The 24962-nt window shown below is 41.4% G+C and overlaps 1 protein-coding gene across 2 annotated transcripts in view; it reads right to left on the bottom strand.

The window, feature by feature from the left end:
- Positions 1-24962, bottom strand: part of STK16 (serine/threonine kinase 16) — a 391131-nt gene that overhangs the window by 300987 nt on the left and 65182 nt on the right. For both annotated transcript variants that reach the window (XM_044078236.1, XM_044078237.1), the window contains one exon: positions 21056-21189. In XM_044078236.1, coding sequence (XP_043934171.1) covers positions 21056-21189 — 134 coding nt within the window. The remainder of the gene's footprint in view (positions 1-21055; positions 21190-24962) is intronic.

Raw genomic sequence — 24962 nt, 5'->3', positions numbered from 1 at the left:
TGATCAGATTTAATAATTGGCTTAAATTCTGGTGTCATTCAAAGGGGATCAATGTCTGTCTGCCTGGGATGACATGCTGGACAAGCCACGCTGCCGCAAGGGACGGCTTGCACCTGTCACCCCTAGGCTTCGGATATTGGCAAAGGCTCTTGCCACCCCATAGTGCCTTTTTAGGCAAGGCTCAAACTCTAAACCTACCACCCTAGAACACAAAAAAGTAAAAAAAACTAAGGATAATGCTGCTCAATGCCAGAAGTCTCAATCTCAAGATGCACGCACTCGAGGCCCTTCTCAGTATGGAGAACATCGATGGCTGTGCTGTGACAGAAACCTGGTTCAAGGCTCCTGAGAGCACCCCAGCACTAGCAGGTTTCACCTCATATCATGCGTTCCGGCCCCAAAATCCGGACAACACCAAGAAAGGAGGGGGGGTGTCCATATTCATAAAGGACACCCACACCTCAAGGTTGGTGGCAACGCATGATGCATCGGAGGCCATCCAGGTGCAATTAACCATAGGCAAGACTGCTCTGCAATTTGTAGCATGTTACAGGCCACCCTCTCAAACTCAGGAACCTCACATGGCCTTCCTGAAAACAATGGAGGGGATAAATGTATCTCCAAACACCATCATACTAGGTGACTTCAACTACCCTAATATAGACTGGGAACACTACTCAAGCCCAAACACTCTAGCCCAAAGGTTCCTGGAGTTCATAAACTCAAATGCCATGGAACAACTAGTCACCATCCCCACAAGCGGAGAAAACATACTTGATCTCATCATCATGAACATGGGATCAAAATGTTCAACACCGGAAGTATACCCCTCACTGGTGAGATCAGATCATAAACTAATCTCGCTGGAGGTCCTCATCCCGCCCCTACCTGAAATAAAAAGACCACAGTGAAAAACTTCTCAAAAGCCGACTTCACACTTCTAAAAACTAATGTGGTCTCCTTTAAGGCCCCTGAGCCAGTGGTAAACATTACTCAAACTGCTGAATCACTTACAAATGCCTTCTACCAGCACCTACAGGACTGCATGGATCAGGCAATCCCAAACAAAACTAAGACTCTTTGTACCAAAGGCAAGCGTCCAGTCTGGTGGACCCCAGCCATAAACAAGCTCTACAACAAAAGGAGGAAGCTACTACAAGATAGAGCAAAATCCTTGAAAGGTAAGACACCTTTGATCATTATAAGTAAAAAACTAAGAGCTCTCATAAAATCATCCAAGGCAAATTTTGAGAGAAAAATCGCCAAGGACTCAAAAGACAATCATAAGGCCTTCTTTAGCTATGTTAGAAACCAAGGAGGAAACTCCCAGATATGCTCAGAATTAGTTCAAAATGATGTGAAGATTACTGAACCTACACACATTGCCAACATACTGGCTGACAGGTTCAGTGCAAACTTCTACCCCCAAAAGGAGAGATATCTATACCAGAGGATTGTAGCCCCTAAACATCTCCAACACACAGGTGAGAACTGCTCTCTCCAAAGCAAAAAAACACAGCATCCATGGGACCGGATGGTGTCCCCGGCTGTGTGCTCCACGAACTCAATGAGGAATTAAACCCGCAGTTAGGACAGCTGTTTAATCTTAGCCTCACCTCAGGATACGTACCCAAGGAGTGGCGCCGGCGACTGTGGTCCCACTTCACAAGGGCGGTGCCTCCACCGACCCTGGAAATTACCGTCCCATTAGCTTGACAAGCCTTATCTGCAAAGCCATGGAGAGGATCATAATGGAACTCATAAATAAAGACATAGGGAACTTGCAGACTTTGGATCCAACCCAGTTTGGCTTTGTCAAAGGCAGATCATGCCTTTTAAACTTGGTTGACTTTTTCGAGACAGTCACCAAGGCCATTGATGAGGGAAAGGCAGTCCATACAGCCTACCTTGACCTGGCAAAGGCCTTCGACACAATACCCCACTCAGGTATCATCGAAAAACTCATCAGCTTGAATGTAAACCCATACATCACAAGATGGGTTGCAAACTGGCTAAGTGACAGAACCCACAGGGTCAGAGTTGCTGGAGCCATGTCAGACTCAAAGCCTGTCACAAGTGGTGTCTCACAGGGATCAGTCCTGGGTCCACTCTTGTTCGGCATCTACTTTTCTGAAGTACAAGCAAACACAGTAGGGTTATGGCTGACAAAGTTTGCAGATGACTGCAAACTGGGCGCCATAGTCGAAAACACATCGGACACAGATATCCTTCAGAAGGGCCTCACAGAAACGGATAACTGGTGCCAGAGCCATGGCCTAAAGTTAAATGCCAAGAAATGCATAGTCATACCCTTCGGGAAAAACAAGGTTACCCCTAGCTACCATATAGGTGGCAATCCACTGAGCACAGAAGAAGTCATCAGGGATCTGGGGACCCAGGTTGACAGTAGCCTTTCGTTTGACACTCATGTTGCTAAAGTAGTTAGGAAAACCTTCTACATTGCCCACCTGATCATGAAAGGATTCACATCTAGATCAAGGGAGGTCATCGTCCCCTGTACTCATCACTCATTAGACCTATGATTGAGTACAATGCCCCATTCGAATGTATCTGACCCGACACCTGCAGCAGCTGGAAAGGCCCCAAAGTTCCTCACCAAAAGGATAAAGGGTCTCAAAATATATCTTATGCTGCCCGACTGAAAGAACTCCAGCTCTATTCAGTCTCATACCGCTTGCTCAGAGGTGACCTGTGCCTGACATATAAGGCCATGTCAAACCCTGATTTGATGAATATGCTTCACCTCAAAAATCTAGATCCCTCAGAACCACAAGGGCGGAGACTTAAACCTTGACACGGTTATTAATAGAACGTGCTGGAGGGACAGATTCATCACCCAGAGACTCCCTATGCTGTGGAACAAAATCCCGGTACATGTGAGGCAGAGCACCTCGCTGGCCTTGTTCAAGAGGAATCTTGACCAATGGATGGGGGATCGCAGATATACCCCAGGGATTACTTCAGTGTCACTGCTTGACAGAGGCACAGCAAAATAATAGGCATAGTTTTATTCAAACTAAAGGGGTGGCGAAAGCCAAATAACTATGGGCTAGGCTTATAAATGCCCTTGGGCAGATAGCCTAGTACGAACCTATGAACCTATGATGAAAGGCTCCACTGCCATAAAGGCCTGTAATTCAGAAATCCTTCCAGCTGAAGTGATTGTTAAAAGGAAGGCTGTTTTCCAGGAAATGCATTTTAAGTCTGCAGTAGCAGCTGGCTCGAAAGGAGGTAGAGTGAGTTTCTCCAATATAAAGTTAAGGTCCCAGGCAGGGGTTGGAGCTCTCCTGGGAGGTCTCAAGTTTTTGGCCCCTCGGAGATACTGCTTTAGCAGAGGATGAGAGAAGAGAGGGGGTTCTGTGTTGTAATGAGCTGAAATGGCTGAGGCATGGATTTTTATGGAAGAAAAAGACAGGCCCTTGTGAAGCATCTCAGTTAAGTATTGCAAAATCTGAGGCAAATTGGGCACTGCTATGCTCATCCCTTGAGATTGATTCCAGGCAAAGAATCTTTTCCATTTATCAGCATAAGATTTTCTAGTACTAGACCTTCTCGCCTTCAAAATGACATCCATCACAGGTTTGCTGAGGGATGCTAAGGGGGAATTTAAATGATTAGCCAAGCTGCAAGATTCAATGTTTGGAGCTGAGGATACAGAATTTGGTTCTCCTGCTGAGACAGTAAGGAAGGTGTCTGAGGCAGGTGCCATGGAGAAATTCATGACAGACTGCGTAGAAGTGGGTACCAGTGTTGTCGAAGCCAGTCTGGAGCAATCAAAATCATTTTTGGTTTGTCCGGTTTGACTTTTAGTAGAACTTTGGAGAGCCGAGGCAGAGGGGAGAAAAGCATAGACTAATAGGTTTTTCCAGCTGAAGGACAGAGAATCCACTTTCCAGGCTTTTTTGTGAGGAGTTCTTGTGCAAATTTTTTCCAACTGGTAGTTCTGGGGTGAGGCAAAAAGATCTATGTCTGGGCTCCCCCATTTGCGTGTCAACATGTTGAAAATCCATGGCTCCAGTTTCCATTCGTGTGGGTCTATGAGATTTCTGCTTAGTTCATCTGCCAGAATATTCAGTTTTCCTGGCAGGAATTGAGCTTGTAGTTGTACTTGATAGCTCAAGGCCGTGTTCCACAATGCCATGGCTAGTCTGCAGAGGGGGTAGGAATGTGTACCCCCCTGCTTGTTTATGTACCACATAACCGTGGTGCTGTCCGTCTTTACCATTAGTTGTCCTGGATGAAGGTAGTCCTTGAAGGCTGTCAGTGCATTCTATACAGCTAACATTTCTTTTTGATTGATATGAAGGTGCAATTGATTTGGGCTCCATTTGCCCTGAATGCACTTCCCTGCCAGATGAGCCCTCCATGCATAGTCTGATGCGTCTGTAGTTAGGGTTTGGGTGGTAGGGAGTGGTGTGAATGGCAATCCCTTGTTTTGGTGGCAGGCCTCTGCCCACCATAGGAACTCTAGTTGCAGGCAAGGTATGATAGGAATCATTGTTTCCAGGCTGTGATAATGTTGACTCCATAAACTTTTTAAGTACCACTGAAGTTTCCTCATATGCAGTCTAGCATATGGAATTAGAAGAATGCAGGAGGCCATGAACCCCCAAGGCTTGCAGCATTTGTCTTTGCAGATAGTAGGGTTTTTCTGGCCACCTGTTTGAAGTAAGTCACCAAATTAATTTGCTCTTCTGGCATAAGGAAAGCCATCTGGGCAGTTGTATTCAAGCTTGCACCCAGGAATGTAATTTTTTGAGAGGGTACCAGTTGTTATTTCTTTTCATTTATGGTGTACCCTAGGCAAGTTAGAAACCTTTTTACAAACGCCAGATGTTTTACGAGAACGGCCTGGTTTTCTGCCTGAATTAGACAATCGTCCAGGTACGGATATATATGAATATTTCTTTTGAATATTTCTTTGCCTGCAAAATGCAAATATTGGAGCCGGGCACTTTGTAAATACCCTGGGCGCAGTGGATAAGCCAAAGGGCAGTGCAGAGAAAGTACAGTTTTGTACCTACCATAAATGTAGATGTTCGAGTGTTCACACTGCTGCATTCATTACACTTGGGTTATCCTGCTGTCAGGTGGTCCCACAGTCGGCCAGAGTTCCAAAGTCTTGGTCCGGCGTCGGTTGCTGTCGCTTCTTCCCTGACATCAGTGCGCCAGGGGTATATAAGATTCATCCGACGCCATTTTCTTCAGTTTTTCTTGCCCCAGATGTCAGGTGCCCCCAAGTAGGTAGGCAATACATATTGGTAACAAAAAATATATATATAAAATAAAAACAATACCTTCAGTTACAAGCAAATACACCACAAAGGTTGTATAGGATAGAAAGGTATAGATAAGTCCAACTAGGATAGAGGGGATGGAGGGAGGGTAACCTGGACTGCAGAAGTGTGAACACTCGAACATCTACATTTATGGTAGGTACAAACTGTAGTATGTTCATCGTGTTACACTGCTGTAGTCATTACACTTGGGTAGAATCCCAAAGCTAAGGTTGGGTGGCTGGTCTAGAAGAGTTAGGATTGGCTATGAGGCCCTGCAGAACTGCAGTGGCAAATCCTGCTCTGCATTTGAAGTAAAGAGGCAAGTGGTAATGCTTGGTAAAGGTGTGCACTGAACTCCAAGTTGCAGCCTCCAAAATTTTCTTGGTAGGTACTCCTCTGAGAAAGGCTGTTGCCCTGGTGGAATGTGGCCTAATGTTATTAGGGACTGATTTTCCATGCTGTGTGTAGCAGTAATGAATACAGTGTCCTATCCATTTGGAGATAGTCTGCTTTGAGATAGCCTTGCCCTGTGATCCTGCAGCATATGCTACAAACAGTTGCTCAGTTTTCCTGAAAGCTTTTGTTTTGCCCAAGTAGAAGCGTAGCTGCCTGTGTATGTCCAAAGAGTGCAGAAGTCTCTCCCCTTTATTCTGGGGGTTTGGATAAAAAGTTGGCAAATGGATGGTTTGGTTAAGAGCCACACTAGATACCACCTTTGGCATAAAGGTAGGGTTTGTCATTAAAGAAACCCTGTCCTGATGAAAAATTATAAAAGGTTCCACTGCCATTAATGCCTGTAGCTCTGAGACTCTTCGTGCTGAAGTTACTGCCAGGAGCAGAAAGCTGTTTTCCATGATAAAAATTTTATATCGGCTGTATTGGCTGGCTCAAAAGGTGGCGGGGTCAATTTTTCCAAAACTAAATTGAGGTCCCAAGCTGGTGTTGGTGCTCTCTGGGGTGGTCTTATGTTTTTAGCCCCTCTGAGGTACTGCTTTAGCAAGGGATGAGAGACTAAAGGAGGATCCGTGTTGTAATGTGCTGAAATGGCAGAGGCGTGGATCTTAATTGATGAGAAGGATAGTCCTTTGTCCAGCATCTCAGTTAAGTATTGTAAAATCTGAGGAATGTTTGGGACAAGAGGGTCAAGGCTTTGAGCCTGGTTCCAGGTGCAGAATCTCTTCCATTTTTCTGAGTAAGCTTTCCTGGTGCTAGGCCTCCTGGCCTCCAAAATGACATCCATAACAGCTTTAGAGAGAGGTGTTGCCTGTTTGACTAATGAATCTGCCATGCAGCCAGGTTTAGGGTTTTGAGCTGACCGTGCAGGATCTGATTGTTTTGTTGAGTCAGAAGGTGTGGAATTTGAGGCAAAATCCATGGTAGGCCTTGAGTTAAGTTCTTTAAGATTGGGTACCAGTGCTGGTGTGGCCAGTCTGGAGCAATCAGGATCATCTGTGTTTTTTCTTGTCTGGCTTTTAGGAGTACCTTTGAAAGGAGAGGCAGTGGTGGGAAGTAAACTTTTAGGTTTTTCCAGCTGAACGAGAGAGCATCCACTTTCCATGCTTGTGTGTGATATGTCCTTGTGCAGAATGTTTGTAGTTGGCAATTCGGTGGGGAGGCAAAAAGATCTATGTCTGGGCATCCCCATTTTTGCATTACCTTGCTGAAGATTTGTGGATTCAATTTCCATTCGTGAGGGTCCATGATATTTCTGCTTAGATCATCTGCCAGAGTATTTTTCTTTCCTGGCAGCAACTGTGCTTGCAGATGAACTTGATACATTAGAGCTGTATTCCACAAGGTCATGGCTTGCCTGCATAGGGGATAAGAATGTGTTCCCCCTTGCTTGTTTATGTACCACATTACTGTGGTGTTGTCAGTCTTTAATAATAATTGTCCTGGATACAGAAGGTCCTTGAAAGCTGTTAGGGTATTCTGAACAGCCAACATCTCTTTCTGATTGATGTGAAGATGCATTTGGTCTGTGGTCCACTTGCTCTGAATGCATTTTCCTGCCATGTGTGCTCCCCAGGCGTAATCCGAAGCATCTGTTGTTAGAGTCTGCCTGGCTGAGGGTAGAGTAAAAGGCTGACCCTTGTTTAGGTGACATGCCTGTCCCACCATCGAAACTCCTGTTGTAGGCAGGGAATCATTGGTATTACTGCTTCTAAACTGTGAGAGTGTTGAGTCCAAACACTTTTTAGGTACCACTGTAATTTCTTCATATGTAGTCTGGCATATGGTATTAGTAGTATGCAGGATGCCAGGAATCCCAGGGCCGGCATAATTTTTCTTGCAGGGAGATGGGACTTTTTTGCCAGTAATTGAAAATATTGAGCTAGTTGAACTTGTTTGTCTGGCGTGAGATAAGCCATCTGGGCCGTTGTATTTAAGCTGGCACCCAGGAATATAATCTGTTGCGAGGGCACTAGTTTTGACTTCTTTTCGTTTACTGTGTACCCTAGAGAAATTAGCAACCTTTTTACAAATGCCAGATGCTTTAGAAGAATGTCCTTTGTCTCTGCTTGAATGAGGCAGTCGTCCAGGTATGGATATATTTGAATTCCTTTTTGTCTGCAAAATGCAATTACTGGAGCCAGGCACTTTGTAAAGACCCTGGGCGCAGTAGATAATCCAAAGGGCAGTGCAGAGAATTGGTAGTGCATTGTACCAGCTTTGAATCTGAGGTATTTTCTACAATTTTGTCTGATAGGGACATGCAGGTATGCCTCTTTGAGGTCCAGAGTAACAAGCCAAGCCTTCTTACCCAGCATGGGAAGAAGCTGCTGTAGTGTCAACATTTTGAATTTCGGAATATCCAGGTAAGTATTTATAGTTGAAAGGTCTAGTACGGGTCTCCAGGCCTTGTCCTTTCTGGGGACCAGGAAGAGTCTTGAGTAAAATATTGTCCTTGTTCCTGTTGTGGTACTTTTTGAATAGCTCTCATGTCCATGAGGACTGAAATTTGTTTTTGTGCCTCTGCCCATTGATTTTGTGGCAGGTCTAGCATTCCTTTTAGCCTTGGTAAAGTATGAAAGTGGAACCTGTAACCTTGAGACACAATATTCAGAACCCATTTGTCTTGGGTGACTGTTTGCCAGTTTTGAGAAAAAAGTGCTAGTTTTCCCCCTAAGGGGGCTGCCAAAAGGGAAGTGCTTGGCGTACAAAGGGGGAAGTCATTGGGACTGTTTCCTGTAAGGTTGAGACTTGTCCTCACCTCCTTTTGGGGTTGAGGTGCCCCCACTATCGTTTTCTGTTAGAGCCTTGGGGTTGAGATCTGCCTCTTGGGCGTCTGTATTTGCCTCTCTGTGGCCTGTCTGACACTGGAAAGGACCAATTCTTTGTTGGCCAATTTCTGCTAAATCGAGGTGGCTGTACCTGTAAGAAATCTTTGACTGTTTGCATACATTTAGCTTTATCCTCCATTTTCTTTAACACCTCTTCTGCCTTAACACCAAACAAGGTATCATGCTGCAAAGGAGCATCCAATAATTTTGCCTTAACATGATCAGGTAAACTCTGTTCTTTTAACCAAGCATGTCTTCGAATCACAGAACCTGTAACTGCGGCTCTACAAGAGGCCTCTAAAGAATCAAAACCACATTGCAGAGTATGTTTACCCAAATGTTCAACTGCATGCAATAAATCCTGCATTTCTTTACAGTCAGGAGCTTCTGAGCTTGCAAGCGTTTTCTGTTTTAACTGAGCCATTAAATATTGTTGGTACTTAAGCATGTGAAACTGGCAATTTAAAGCCCTTACTGCTAAAGTTGCAGAAGTGTAAACTTTCTTCCCCCATCTATCCAATGCTCTAGAATCTCTGTCAGAGGGTACTGGATTTTTTGCAATGGAAGCCTTAACCCCTTTTGGACCCTGGGAAATAGTTTCTGGATCAGCAGAAGGGTTTTTATAAAGAAACTTGTGAGAGTCAGGGACTCTATAATACCTATCTGGCTTGGCTGGTGCAGGGGGTACAGAATCAGGAGATAAGCTGGAGTCAGAGAACACATCATCCACAATATCTAGCACAGGCGGAATAGCCAGGGGCCTGTGCTGAGGCAATAAAAGGAAATCCCTGAGCCTTTTCTTGGATTCTGAATAATCCTGACTTTCCCAATGGAAATGCTCCCTCATGGTATGTAAAGTTTCTCCAAAAGAATAATCCTCAGGAGGATAGGCTGAAGGGATAGATTCTTCAGCATCGGAGTCCTCATAGGGGGGTAGAGAGTATCCCTGGTCTGAAGAGGAATCAGAGGAAATGGAAACCTGATCAGAGGAATCATAGTCTGTATCCTGCCTAGGCCCTTTCTCAGGAGGGGGATGGGAACCCCTGATTAGAGTAATGAGGTCTTCGGCCATTTTAAGCATCTGTTTCTTAGACATGGAGGACTGTCCAGGAGAATGCTGTACTTGCTTCTTTGTCTTTAATGGTAAGTTGTGAAGGTCTGAAAACACCCTCAGAATCCGATGCCTGCTCAGTGGCTCCGGACCCATCTGAGGGATTAGTTTCCATATGCCCAATACCTTGAGTTTCCAGAGGCCTAGTTGCCTCCACGTGGGAGTCAGAGGCGGCCTGTGATTTTGAGGTAGCGGGTGTCGGGGGCCGCGAAAGCACCTCACTGAGAACCGGCGAACCAGCGACTGGCCTAGAAGAGGTTTCGTCGTCGGTTTTGGACCTCGGATGCCTGTCTTTATCCTTGTCTTTGCATTTCTTCAGAATTGCGGTAGTCGGTTGATCCGACGGCATAGTATAATTGAACCTTCAGCCAAAGTAGTACAAAGCAAAATCAAAACGTCATTTTACAGTGCATTTGTTAAATCTAGCACAAAACCGACAACTAGTGACTTTGTGATCAGGGCCTAGGCATGGAATGCAGTAAGAGTGGAAGTCCTTATGAGGTGTTTGCTTCCCACAAGAAATACAATTATTAACATTTTCTGACATCGGTCTGAGGCAAGAAAAAAGTTTCCCCAATGGGGTACTTAGCTTTATTGAAGACTTCGGATCTGAAATTCGACTTCGAAAAGCTCACGAGTCGGCCGACCGGCACTTGCGAACTGATTCTGCTTCGGGCACCGAGCGGCAAGAAAAACTGAAGAAAATGGCGTCGGATGCATCTTATATACCCCTGGCGCACTGACGTCAGGGAAGAAGCGACAGCAACCAACGCCGGATCAAGACTTTGGAACTCTGGCCGACTGCGGGACCGCCTGACGGCAGGATAACCCAAGTGTAATGACTGCAGCAGTGTAACATGATGAACATCTGATAATGCAAGTAGCCTGCTTTGAAGCGTAGGTATATTCTGCAAGATTCCCTGATTGGGATATGCAGGTAAGCCTCTTTTAAATCTAGAGTTGCCAACCAGGCATCTTTGCAAGAGTCAGCATCTTTGAATTTTGGAATGTCCAGAAAGGTATTATAGAGTAGACAGGTCCAGAATTGGACACCATGATTTGTCTTTTTTGGGTACCAGGAAAAGTCTGGAATAGAAACCTTGTCCCTTTTCCTCTTCTGGTACTAGTTGAATTGCCCCCATGTTTAGGAGGGAAAGTACTTGTTTCTGAGCCTCTGCCCACTGATTTGGGGGCAGGTCTGGCCATCCGTTTGGAGTTGGCAATGTGTGGAAATTAAATCTGTATCCCTGGGACACTATATTTAAAAAACATTTGTCCTGGGTTATAAGTTGCCAGTTTTTTGCATGAAGAGCCAGTTTTCCTCCCAAAGGGGCGGCTAAGAGCTAAGTGCTTGGTAATTTTAAAGGAAAGTCAATGATACTGTTTACCATAGGGAGGTGTCTTGTTATTTCCAGATTTGGAAGCGGAGGCACCCCATTGCTAAGTTCTGAAAGTCCCTTGGGACTGAAACTTGGTGCTTTTGGAATGTCTGGGTTTGGCTTGAGGGCTCTGGAAGGAACTGGAAAGGACTAGTTCTTAGTAGGCCATTGCCAACTAAATCTTGGAGGTTGTACTTGTAAGAAATCTTTAGCTTTATCTTCCTTCTTTTTTTAGAACTTCTTCAGCCTTATTGCCAAACAAACGGTTCTGCTGCAAAGGAGCATCCAACAGTTTTGCTTTAACATGATCAGGCAGATATTGCTCCTTATGCCAAGCATGCCTTCTAAGCCTGCAAGAGTCCTCCAAAAAATCATAACCACACTGCAAAGTATGTTTTCCAACTTGTTCAGCTGAATGCAATAAATCCTGTAAATCCTTATTTTACACACAGTCAGAAATCAACATCATTTTCTGTTTAAGCAGTCCCATGATATGCTGTTGATATTTTAGCATATGAAATTGACAGTTTAAAGCCCTTATTGCCAAGGTTGCAGAAGTATAAACCTTTTTACCCCATCTATCCAGCGCCCTGGAGTCTCTATCAGAAGGGGTAGGATTTTTAGCAGTAGAAGCCTTAATGCCCTTGGGCCCCTGAGAAATGGTTTCAGGGTCCGCAACAGGATTTTTGAAAAGGAATTTGTGGAAGTCAGGAACCCTGTAGTATCTGCCTGGTTTACAAGGGGCCGGAAGCAGGGAATCAGGAGCCATACTGGATTCTGAAAACACATCATCAACAATGTCTAATACAGGAGGTATAGTCAAAGGCCTATGTTGAGGAAGAAGAAGGAAATCCCTAAGCCTCTTTTTAGATTCAGAAAAATCCTGACTTTCCCAGTGGAAATGCTCTCTTAAGGTATGTAAAGTTTCCCCAAAAGAAAAATCATCAGGGGGAGAAGCAGAAGGAATGGAATCCTCTGCATCAGAGTTCTCATAAGTAGGTATGGACAAATCCTGTTCATTAGAAGAGTCAGAAGAAACAGAGTCCTGTTCAGAAGATTCATAGGCAAGTTCAGCCCTAGGCCTCTTAAAAGGATGGGGGGGGGGTTTGACTACCCCTGATTAGAGTAATTAAATCTTCAGCCATTTTGATCATTTGTTTTTAGGGCTAGGAGCCTGAACATGTGGCCTGGGCGTTGTTTTTTTAGACATAGATCGAAATGTTGGCCTTAATATTGAAGGTGGTGTTGGTTTAATATGCAAGTCTGTAGGCCTGAATACACCCTCAGAAGTCGGTGCCTGTACAGCGGCTCCGGGCCCATCCAAGGTAGAGACATCCACGGGTTCCATAGGTGAAGCATCTCACGGCATACTGGACTCCGAATGGGTCTCAGTAGAGGCCTGAGAATCAGAAGTAGCAGGTATCAGGGGCTGCAAAAGCACCTCACTGAGTACCGACGAACTGGCTACTGGCTTAGGAGAAGCGTCATCGGCAGTTTTGGACCTCAACGGCCTGTCTCTGTCTTTTTCTTTGCGTTTTTTCGGTATTCCGGTAGTCGGATGGCTAACCAACATAATTTCTGGATAATTAAACCAAGAACCGAAATATTTAGAAGCAAAAATGTACCGACGACGGATAGTGCGTTGATTAAATAAAGCACAAAACTGACAGCAAGTTAAGTTGTGGTCAGGGCCTAGGTAAGGAATACAGTACAAATGAAAATCCTTATGAGGTATTTGCTTCCCACAAGTAATACAATTATTAACTTTTATTGACATCAGTAAGGAGCAAGAAAAACTTTCCCCAACGGTGTACTTAACTTTTAGTTGAAGACTTTGGTTCTGAAACTCAAAAACGAAAATTTCAGGAGTCGGCCGACCAGCACTTGCGAAATGCTTCTGCTTCAGGCACCGCGCAGCAAGAAAGACTGATGTAATGGAGGTCGGCTGCATGTTTTATACCCCTGACGACCTGACGTCATGGAAGAAGGGACAGCAATCGACGCAGGACCCAAGACTTTGTTAATCAGGCTGACTGAGGGCAACCTGCCAGCATATTACCCAAATGTAAAGACTGCAACAGTGAAACACGAAGAACATCTGCCATACATTTGGTGAAAACTCGGGGGGGGGGGGCTGTCGAGAGACCAAATGGCAGTGCCCTGAACTGGTAGTGATTGGCTCCCAGCCGGAAGCGGAGAAACCTCCTGGAGCGGTGATTCATCTTTATGTGGTAGTACGCGTCCTGGAGGTCTATAGAGCACATCCAGTTGTCCCTCCGTAGGAAGGGAAGAATGGACTGTATCGTGACCATCTGGAATTTCTGAGGTTTGATAAATTTGTTCAATAGGCTAAGATCCAGGATTGGTCTCCAGTCCCGTCTTTTTTGGCACTAAAAAAAACCTCGAGTAAAACCCGGATCCTGTCTGGTCTGGTGGGACTGGTTGGATGACTCTTTTTCTTAGCAGCTTTTCTATTTCTAAGGCTGCTAATTCCCTCTGATTTGGTGGTACATTGGGGATTCGTTTGATGGGTCTGGGAGTTAAATCGAATGGTATTTGGTAGCCTCAGGATATTATTCTCTGCACCCAAACATCGGTTGTAATAAGTTGCCAGGCTGACAGGTGCAGAGAAAAACAACCTCCTGACTGCTTCCAGAGGAAATCAATTGGGCCGTTGTTCAGGAGCGTTGGTAGAGTCTGCCGGAGAAAGAATCTCTAGTGCCCTGGTTACGTGGACCCCCTCTACCCCAAAAGGGACGTCTTCCAGATGAGTTGCCCCCACTGCCCCAGGGGGGATTGTTCACCACAAAAGGTCCTTGGGACTTCTTGAACCACATTTTTCCTCCCTCCTGGTTCCAGGAGTAGGACCTCTGGGGGTTGGAAAAGCGTATGCCCACAGCAAAAACTATTGGCACTGTGGCCGGGGATGGTGCCGAAGCAGGTACAGTCATAGGAGCCAATGTTGGATCCAAGGACGGCACCGAATTCAGTGGTGCCGAGGTTGGAACCAAAATAATGGTGAATATCATAGACGGCACCAAGGGAGAAGATACAGAGCCTGGTGCCGAAGAAGCACAGACCCGACTCAGTTCCGTAACTGACGGTGATGCAGGAACCGAGTGACTCCATTTTTCCTTATGTTTTTGGTCTTTGGAGGGGGTGAGACCTCAGACACAGATAGAGCCTCCAAAAAAGGTGTCAATCAAACCTTTTAAAATAAGTTTATTTTTACATTCTGCTAGTGTACGGTTACTAAAACTAGCAAAAATGTCACTGTCAGCTTTAATATGGTCCACACCCAAACAGTAGACACAATGAGCATGTCCGTCCAAGTTGGGCATCTTAAGCCCACACTTGTCACAATGTTTAAATCCCAACTTACTCTAAATTCTACTTCCAAACTGATACAAAGTTGCTAAGGCTGCTACTCGTAAAACACTCGTCTTTATTAAACGCCAAAATATAAAAAAAATTTTTCGTCCTCACTCAATGCTCGGACTTTTTCAGAAACTCTAATACAGACATTTTAAAAACATCCAATATTTATAAACTCATTTGAAAAGCCTGCCAATAGGCTGGTCAACAAATACAGGTTCTCTTAAAGGTAATTAACCTAAAACCTACAACTGTTACTAAAATACTCTCAAACATTGATGGAATCAATACATAACAATAAAACTAATAAAATTGATAAAGTTCCTAATAATAAAATTTTCCTTCTTTTTTATGTTCATAACTCATACTTATTAAATTGTAAAAATACTTTATAAGTATATGTACAAACTTACATATTCTCGTCACCAATATATTTAAACTCACTGCTTGTTAACTAAAACAAATTTTAAAAACTAGGCTAAACTTATATATCATAACCTCAATCATCTCTCCAAACTCTTTAATTTGAGCAAACACATAAGTGAACATTTTTCATTTAAACCCGGGCTTACAAAAGCATTAAGTTTTAATTGCCATAATAATTCTAGCTTTTCGAGGAGTAAACCATAAGGACCTCCTCTTATATCTTTTTTGACTTGCACAAGTACCCTAAATTGGAATTTATGTTCAGGGAAACTCATAGCATGTCTAGCAAGTGCATTATCGTCCTTATTTAACCTGATGTCTCTTTGGTGTTCATAAACCCTTTCTTTGAACTTTCTCCCAGTCTTTCCCAAGTAAAAGGCGGGACAACTGCGACAAATTGCCACATACACCACCCCTTTCGTATTACAATCAAATTTCTCCCTAGTATATACTCTATAACCATTGATTATTGTGTTTGCTCCTGACGCAATCAAGTGGCAATAGGAACAACAACCACATTGTGTAATATCCGCTCTCATTCCAAAAGGAAATTTGGTCCCACATTTATGCATCCAATCCTTAAAATTCGGGCCCCTTTTCCATGTAACCTTCAGTGAGGCTCCTAATCTACCACCTATCAAACTATCGTCACGTATCAAAAACCAATTTTTTTCTAAAACGTTCCTGATGGAACCATGATCTAAGGAAAATCTTAGTACACAACTCAGATTAAAGTTAACCAAAGTTTTCTCATTGGTCTGGTTGTCGGTACAGTTCATATCTATGGTCATCAACCTTCCTTCTATCGGTTGTAGATTTTCCTGTTTTTTTCAAAATAGGTTTATATATACCTGTATACATTTTTGATGTTACTTCATCTATTAAATTATCTATAAATGAAACTGGGTATGCTTTATTTATGAACATTTGTCTTAAATTGTTACATTCCTCCATAAAGGCCACATCCGACGTAATCATACGTGCCGCTCAGACCAGTTGGCCCTTGACCACGGATTTTTTCTGATACATCGGATGCGCACTTAAGTAATGTAGAAACTTGTTTGAGTATGTGGGTTTCCTGTAAATATTACCTTCATATTGCTGTAAAGCTTTATTTTTGATCAAATTTATATCCAAAAAAGAAATTGAGCTATTACTAAATGTGTGTGTAAAATGTAGAAACTCAGTTGAATCATTCAATATCTTCAATAAGTTTTTAGCTGCCTCACCATTCCCATCCAAAATGATGAAGATATCGTCGATAAATCTGGCATAAAACTTAACTTGAGCCATGTACATCCTGTTCTTAAATAATATATTGTTTTCCCAATATGATAAAAGCATATTTGCAAAACTGGCCCCACATGGGGAGCCCATGGCTACACCTTCCCTCTGAACATACAACTGACGTTCAAAGATTATAAAATTATAGGTTAAAACCATGTCAAGAAATTCCTGGACCAAGCTGACCTCCTCTATTGGTGCTCCCTTTTGCCTCATTCTAATAGATACCCATTCAACTCCTATGCTGTGTGGAATGCTGGTATACAACTCTTTGATGTCAACTGTCATAAAATTGTTAGTCTGGCAATAAGGAAATCATTGATTTTATCTAAAAAAAACCCAAGAGTCCTTAATAATCCATTCTTCTGTACTCACATATTTTTTCAATATGCTGTCCAGAAATTTTGCACATGCATAGGTGGCTGAACCTCTCCCATCTACTATAGGGCGGAGGGGGGGATTGTTGATACACTTATGTATTTTTGGTACACCAAACATATAAGGAACTTTTGGAGTTTGCATTACCAAATAATTATACATATGCACATCTATTCTCGCTTCAATAAATAACTCATTAAGAAAACTTTTTATAAATTGTATAGATTTGTTATACTCATTCATCGAAGATGGTGCATATGCTTCACTGGTCAAAATCTCTAAGACCTTTTCCTTATAAAGTGGTGTATCCATAATTACCAATCCCCCTCCCTTATCAGGGTTCATTACTCTAACGTCAGCTGCCATTAGTAGCTCCAATTCCCCTTTTTCTTCGAACATCAGGTTAAACACATAATCCAAATATGAACTACCCAACCTTCTTAAATCCACCTCACATATCCTTTCAAACATACTTAAGGTATTGTGTAATGGTGGATTAAAGCAACCTGATATTCTCAATGAATGTTCACATGTTGATTGCTCATAAAACAATAATTTCAAATTGAGTTTCCTAACAAATAACTTGATATCACATAACGTTTCTGATAAATTAATTCTAGTAGATGGAACAAAAGTAGAACCTCTAGCTAAAATATCCACCAAGTGTTCAGTCACTTGAAATGATGAAAAATTATATACTAAAAAATCTTTTTTAGTATTATGGACCATTTCACATGGTGGAAATTGGGAACTCAAAACCACTATCTCCTGTTCTTGTTGTTCTTCCTCCAGTTCCCGTTCCTCTTCTGGTTCCATCTCGGAAAACCCTGCCTAGAATGAGAGGCACTATCTTGTTGGTTTTCTCTAAAATTATTATAATTGTTATTGTTCTTATTATTATTACGGGCCTTAATTCTTTCACTTTTCCTTATTTCTCCATTATTAACTGGCAAATCAGCACTGGTACTCGGCTCTTCATCCTCATATGATGAGATATTTTCCTCATGGATCTCCTCATTAACTATGTTCTCCTCCATTCTGCTATTTATCCCACTGGGAACTAGCTCTAATGGGAATTGAGATTTCGGTGGTGCAGGGTAAGCAGTGCCCGAAGCATATTGCTTTTGGTCTCGAGTTTTTTCAACTTGTAATGTCTAATTTTCTCGATGTGCTGCTCTATACTATGGAAGCAGCGGATATATTCATACTTGTACCTCAAAAAATCTACGTGTTGTTTGATTTGGCAGTCTAATTGGGAAATATATTGTTCCAAACTTTTATTGATCAAAGTGTATTGATCAATTATTATTTGTAACATACCCAAACCTTGCTGGTTAAAATGTTTAATCAGCTCCTGATGAAAAACTGAAACCGATGTCAAACCAGAAGGGTAACGCCATGTCCTTAGACCTTTAGGAACTATACCCAATTTTATGCATTCACGAAAATACTCGATCTCTAAGCATAATTTTTTATATTTTAACATATGTTGATCCAATGAATTTAAAAGACTGGGTAATGGTTGCTGTCTATCATCAATGTCTTCGTCCATAATTTGAGACTGTTGATTTAACACATGCAAATTCACAGAATTCATGTTAGGCATATATGTAGCATTACCCAACCCTTGCTGGTTCGGATCATTCGATGTAAGTACATTGGCATAAGTAGGTAAACAACCATTATTGTTGTCTATTAATCCAATATTCTCTGAGGGCTATTTTTGACCTGGCTTAAAGCCCAAATGATTTTTATTTGTATTTGGTACAGTACCTGCCAATTGTACTTGTTGCTCCGCTGCTGCATTCACACGATTCAATTGAAAATTTTGCGCTGGTGTAGCACCCACATCCGTAGTTTGAGCTGCATAGTTAGGTGCAGAAACAACCCTTCGGTCCTGTCCACTCTGCTGGCGATTAGTAGGAGACTGCTCCAAACCTGAAGCGCTGTCCACCCGTACAATCAAATGCTCCTGTTGTCGCTGCTGACTGGCAGAAACTGCTTCCAGTTTCTCACTCATAACATCCACTTTTTGTGATAAATCGATGAGCATGGCTAATCTGCTCATAGAATCCAAATCACTTGTTGAATCCTTTAATATAACCGGTGTGTTATCAAACGAGTTGTTAGCCATTGCCATTTACCACAAAACCGACTCTAAATTCTACTTCCAAACTGATACAAAGTTGCTAAGGCTGCTAATCGTAAAACACTTGCTTTATTAAACGCCAAAATATAAAAAACGTTTTTCGTCCTCACTCAATGCTCAGACTTCTTCAGAAACTCTAATACAGACATTTTAAAAACATCCAGTATTTATAAACTCATTTGAAAAGCCAGCCAACAGGCTGGTCAACAAATACATGTTCTCTTAAAGGTATATTAACCTAAAACCTACAACTGTTACTAAAATACTCTCAAACATTGATGGAATCAATACATAACAATAAAACTAATAAAATTGATAAAGTTCCTAATCAAAAATAAAAAATAAGGAGAATTTTATTATTAGGAACTTTATCTTTTGCGGGCTTACGTCGGATGTGGCCTTTACGGAGGAATGTAACAATTTAAGACAAATGTTCAGAAATAGAGCATACCCCGTTTCATTTATAGATAATTTAATAGATGAAGTAACATCAAAAAGATATACAGGTATATATAAACCTATTTTTGAAAAAACAGGAAAATCTACAACCGATAGAAGGAAGGTTGATGACCATAGATATGAACTGTACCAACAGCCAGAGTAATGAGAAAACTTTGGTTAACTTTAATCTGAGTTGTGTACTAAGATTTTCCTTAGATCATGGTCACATCAGAAACATTTTAGACAAAAATTGGTTTTTGATATGTGACGATAGTTTGGTAGGGGGTAGATTAGGAGACTCACTGAAGGTTACATGGAAAAGGGGCCCGAATTTTAAGGATTGGATGCATAAATGTGGGACCAAATTTCCTTTTAGAATGACAGCGGGTATGACACAATGTGGTTGTTGTTCCTATTGCCACTTGATGGCGTCAGGAGCAAACACAATAATCAATGGTTATAGAGTATATACTAGGGAGAAATTTGATTGTAATACAAAAGCGGTGGTGTATGTGGCAATTTGTCGCAGTTGTCCCGCCTTTTACGTGGGAAAGACTGAGAGAAAGTTCAAAGAAAGGGTTTATGAACACCAAAGAGACATCAGGTTAAATAAGGAAGATAATGAACTTGCTAGACATGCTATGAGTTTCCCTGAACATAAATTCCAATTTAGGGTACTTGTGCAAGTCAAAAAAGATATAAGAGGAGGTCCATATGGTTTACTCCTCGAAAAGCTAGAATTATTATGGCAATTAAAACTTAATGCTTTTGTAAGCCCGGGTTTAAATGAAAAATGTTCACTTATGTGTTTGCTCAAATTAAAGAGTTTGGAGAGATGACTGAGGTTATGATATATAAGTTTAGCCTAGTTTTTAATATTTGTTTTAGTTAACAAGCAGTGAGTTTAAATATATTGGTGATAAGAATATGTAAGTTTGTACATATACTTATAAAGTATTTTTACAATTTAATAAGTATGAGTTATGAACATAAAAAAGAAGGAGAATTTTATTATTAGGAACTTTATCAATTTTATTAGTTTTATTGTTATGTATTGATTCCATCAATGTTTGAGAGTATTTTAGTAACAGTTGTAGGTTTTAGGTTAATATACATTTAAGAGAACCTGTATTTGTTGACCAGCCTATTGGTGGGCTTTTCAAATGAGTTTATAAATACTGGATGTTTTTAAAATGTCTGTATTAGAGTTTCTAAACCCCAACTTAGCTATGTCTGACATAGTAAGGCAACAAGGCTATCCTAATATAGAAAAAAGTGGGAGAATACCAACGATGGTATTTAAAAAATACCACAAGTGGTAAGGAAGGGCCTACCAAAGGCAGGAGTGAGGGAAAGTACCAACAATGGTAGAAATTTGATTACCAAGGTAACGGGTAGGGAATAGAACTAGGTTATAGGCGACAGTGAGAAAAAGTTAAATTGACTAAAATATAAAACGTTTTGAGGAGAAACTATATTAAAAATGACAATTTTCCACTTAGCTTTGAAAGAGATGGCTAGCAAGTCTGTCGAGGAACGTGGCAAATGAGATCTGGAGTAACTAGGAGGGGAGCATTATGGGTAGGTCTTAGCTGAGAGTTTTTGGCTGGAGAGAGCTTGGAAATGGCCGTATGGGTTCCGAAGATGGAACCAAAGTCTTAATGGTAATGAATAAACAAAGATTTACAACATCAGATCTGCGTTTTCAGCACAGTTCTAAGAATGAAAAAGAAACAGGGTAGTACTGCCAGTGTATGGCACACTTCCAACACAACAACATTTGTTTGGTTTATGGGTTTATGCATACACCCAAAAGCACAGTACACTTTTTTCGATGCTATGTCAATATATCACTGTCAAAATGGATTTGGCTTACAACTCATATTAAGACACAACTAATAAAGAGGCATCTGTCAAGGGTCACCCACCTATGTGCATAATCCCTGTCATGGATGACTTTCAACGCCACGCAGATTCCTTCAAGTATGTGAAGAATTCTCTCCTCTGGCATGTAACTGTTCTCGTCTCTTAGTTTTTCTAGCACAGACCACAAGGTGCCACTCTGGAAAACAAAACAAGCATTACAAAAGTATAAGTATATTCCTCATAATACAAAATTCTTATTTCACCCTACAGCAAATTATGAATTTACCTTTTAAATAGAAGTTGAGAATAAAGTTGTATGTGCTGCACAGTCTTCTACCACTACTATCACTGAATAAAAGAGAGTGCAACTCTTAGTTCTAAGGAAATATTTCTAAAAGTTGTACATATGTCTAAAAACATTACCTCTTGATGAGGCAGTAGCCCACTTCAACTCAAAATTCTTGGAAGTACTAGACTTCCATGCTCCATTAAAGACAAAGAGAACAGAAATTAAAACTGCCCCTTGGCTTACCAAAATCACACTATCAACAATGTGGCTCAGAGACAAGGTCTGGGCACACTACCAGAAAAACAGGAGTACCCTAGTTCATAATGAATACAAAACACTTCGAAATAAAGTAAAAAAAGCTCATCATATCTGATATACAAAACTATTTCTCCATACTCCAAAATAATAATAAAACAAATCCTCAGAAATTCTGAAAAGATATATCTACTCTACTTAACCCCAGCAAACCAGATACCCCCACCCCAGACCCTAATGCTCCTGATTTAGACTTAGCTAACCAATTTAACTCTTTCTTCATTGATTCTATTTCTAAATTAACATCTACATTCTCTAACACCACCACATACTCCAATACTACACCACCCCACCCTACCTGCACTCTACACAACACTGCCACCACTCCCTCATTACCATCTAGTAACTCTCCACCATCCACCTCATCTCCTACCCTGACCTCCTCAACATCTCCATCTCCCCTTAATAGACCCCCTTCCCACTCCCCTCTATTCTCATTAAAACCTATACCCACTTCCACTATAAAGGAACTCCTTCAGAAACTGAAGCCATGCACTAATGCTCCAGATAACATCCCTTCTCACCTTTTTAGCATAGCTGCAGAAGCAATCACCTACCCCATTAGCATTCTAATCAACCGCTCTATCCAAGAATATACAGTACCCCAAATCTGGAAAAAGGCCTTTATCATACCCTTACATAAAGGTGGCAACAATAACAATGTATCTAATTTCCGCCCCATCGCCATCCTGTCTCCCATCTCCAAACTCCTAGAAAAGAGTATCCAACTACAACTCCTACCACATCTCTTAGATAATAACCTAACTCCCACACAACACGGTTTCAGACCAAATCATAGCACTACGACAGCCCTCCTCTCCTTCCTTGAAATTGTAAATAAAGCCCGTGACTCTGGCCAAATGGTTTCTACCCTACTACTCGACCTCTCTAAGGCCTTCTTCGACACTATCTCACACAGCCTACTTTTAACTAAACTCTCAAAACTCAACCTATCTTCCTCTACATTAAATTGGTTCCCCAGTTACTTATCTAACATATCAGGCTGTAAAATGGAAAAAGGCCACCTCCTCATTTCTTCATAACCTCACCGGAGTTCCCCAAGGATCCATACTGGGTCCCCTTCTCTTTAATATATTTATAAATGATTTCCACACCGCTATCCCATACTCAAACATCATCCAATATGCAGATAACTCAACTATTATCTGCTCAGCCACAGCCCTCCCCACACTCCTAAAGATTACTCAAGATGCCTTCGCAATCACGGAGCAATGGATGAAAAATAATCACCTATCACTCAATGCCTCCAAAACCAAATTAATGTTATTCTCCCCCTCTAAAGTTTCTTCCATCAATATGAACACATTCTCTATAACTAGTCAAAACAACTCACCTCTGGAACTAGTGTCAGAGACTAAGCTACTTGGGGTCCAAATTGATAACCAGCTCAAATTTAACTCCCACCTATAATATCAAAAAAACCCATCAAAAACTAGGCATGCTCTACCGACAAAACCATTACCTTACACCTGCCACTAAGATTACTCTTGCTACCTCCTTTCTTATCCCCTCCCTTCTCTATGGAGCTCCACTCCTATGTAATCTACAATCATCTCTAAAAAAACAACTTTCCTCTTGCTTCAACAAAATCGCTAAATTCGCTACCCGCCACAAGTCCTACACCCACCACTGTTCCTCTCTCCAAAAACTACAATGGTTAGAACTACCAAATCACCTAACCTACATTCAACTAAGTCTTGCACATAAGCTTATTTTTAATCCCTCCCTATGCCCCTCCCTTTCTACTACCTTTAAAATGCACCTACCAGATAGAGTATTAAGGACCAACAACCAAAATCTACTAGAAGTCCACAAACCAAATCGTCCCTCAGGTAAAAATCTTCTATCCTATGGCCTTGCACACCTCTGGAACTCCCTACCATCATCCATTCGCACAACCTGTGACCATTTCATTTTCAAAAAATCTCTTCATTCTCATCTAGTATCCCAGTGGGAATGCTCTTGCTCCCACCCCACATAACAAACACTAATAAAGTCCATCTTCCTCCTCACCAACAACTGTCCTATTTCCCCCCAACTCATACATTATTATTCTTATGGATCTTCCATAAATGCACTAGGCTGCACCTCTTCATTTGTATGCTGCTAATACATATGACTTCTCAATATCTTTGCAATATTCCACATGTTGTCTGTATCTTCTACAAGTTTCATCTCCAGTCCGTACTACTCCTAATGTTTCTTAAACTAATGAAATTGTTGTCTGTTGTCTATATCATCTGTAAGTTTCATCACAAGTCTGTATTACTCCTAATGCCTCATGTGCTATTTGAAATTGTATAGTGAATCTCATATCTGTAAGTTTTATCACAACTCTGTACTACTCCTAATGATACATGTGCTATTTGAAATTGTTTAAGTGATTCTTAATTTTTGTTTATCTATCATTAATAAGCTATTGTAACCTAGATTGTTTGGAGCTTTTCTCCCCAGGACTCCATTGAAAACAGGTTCATTTTGGCCCAATGGACTATCCTGGTAAACCAACTGCAAATAAATAAAATAAATAAATATGTCACAAACCTCCTGTGTATAACCCAGCAAAGTAAGCAAATTTATTACACATGAATTAATAACCAGCTTAGTTAATCCTAATAAAGCAACATGTGACAAAACAAATGCCTCCAACAGATGTATGCAAATAACCAACATTCGTAAGCCAAGATCCCAAGATTCACTAATACAATCAAAACTATCAAACAATTACTAACAAAAAAAAAATCAGTCTTTAAGTAATGAACCCATACTGACACAGATCTAAGGTGTCTAGGCCTTTTAGGTGTTCCATTAGTCTATTCAACTGTATTTGCTGAAACCATTTCTCAATTACACTTTACACTTACTGGCATATACTTTTGCAACAAGTTTAACATTTCCCTTAAACTGGGATGAGGTCAGATATTTTCTATAAAGGAAAGACAAAATAAGTAGAGATAAAACCTTCTTCAGCTACTTTTTTTGGATTTTCCCTAAGGCAGCATATACCTTGAATGCAGTAAACACAACTCCTTGACTAAAGTTGGGTAACAGCGGTGAAAAAAGAAACTTTCACATTAAAGCTCACACAATCAAAAAATAATCCTGCAGTGCGGAGACATGTAAGCATGTTAGCATTAAACAGATGCATTTGAGCAGTAAATGCCATACCAACTGGTCTTCGATCACACGTAGGGAAACAAGCAGGCCATGTCTTCCTGTAATCTTCTGTCAAATTCTTCGGTAATCCAGCAATAAAACTTTTTAAGTTTTGAATAACAGCTTCTTTTGTCTACAGATTTCAGGAAGCTATATATAACTCATGTTGGCTTAGTTCTAGAGATTGT

Source organism: Protopterus annectens, chromosome 7.part0 (genome assembly GCF_019279795.1).
Source record: "Protopterus annectens isolate FY-2018-M chromosome 7.part0, PAN1.0, whole genome shotgun sequence".
Classification (NCBI taxonomy): Eukaryota; Metazoa; Chordata; order Ceratodontiformes; family Protopteridae; genus Protopterus; species Protopterus annectens.
This window is presented reverse-complemented; position numbering and strand designations above follow the sequence as displayed.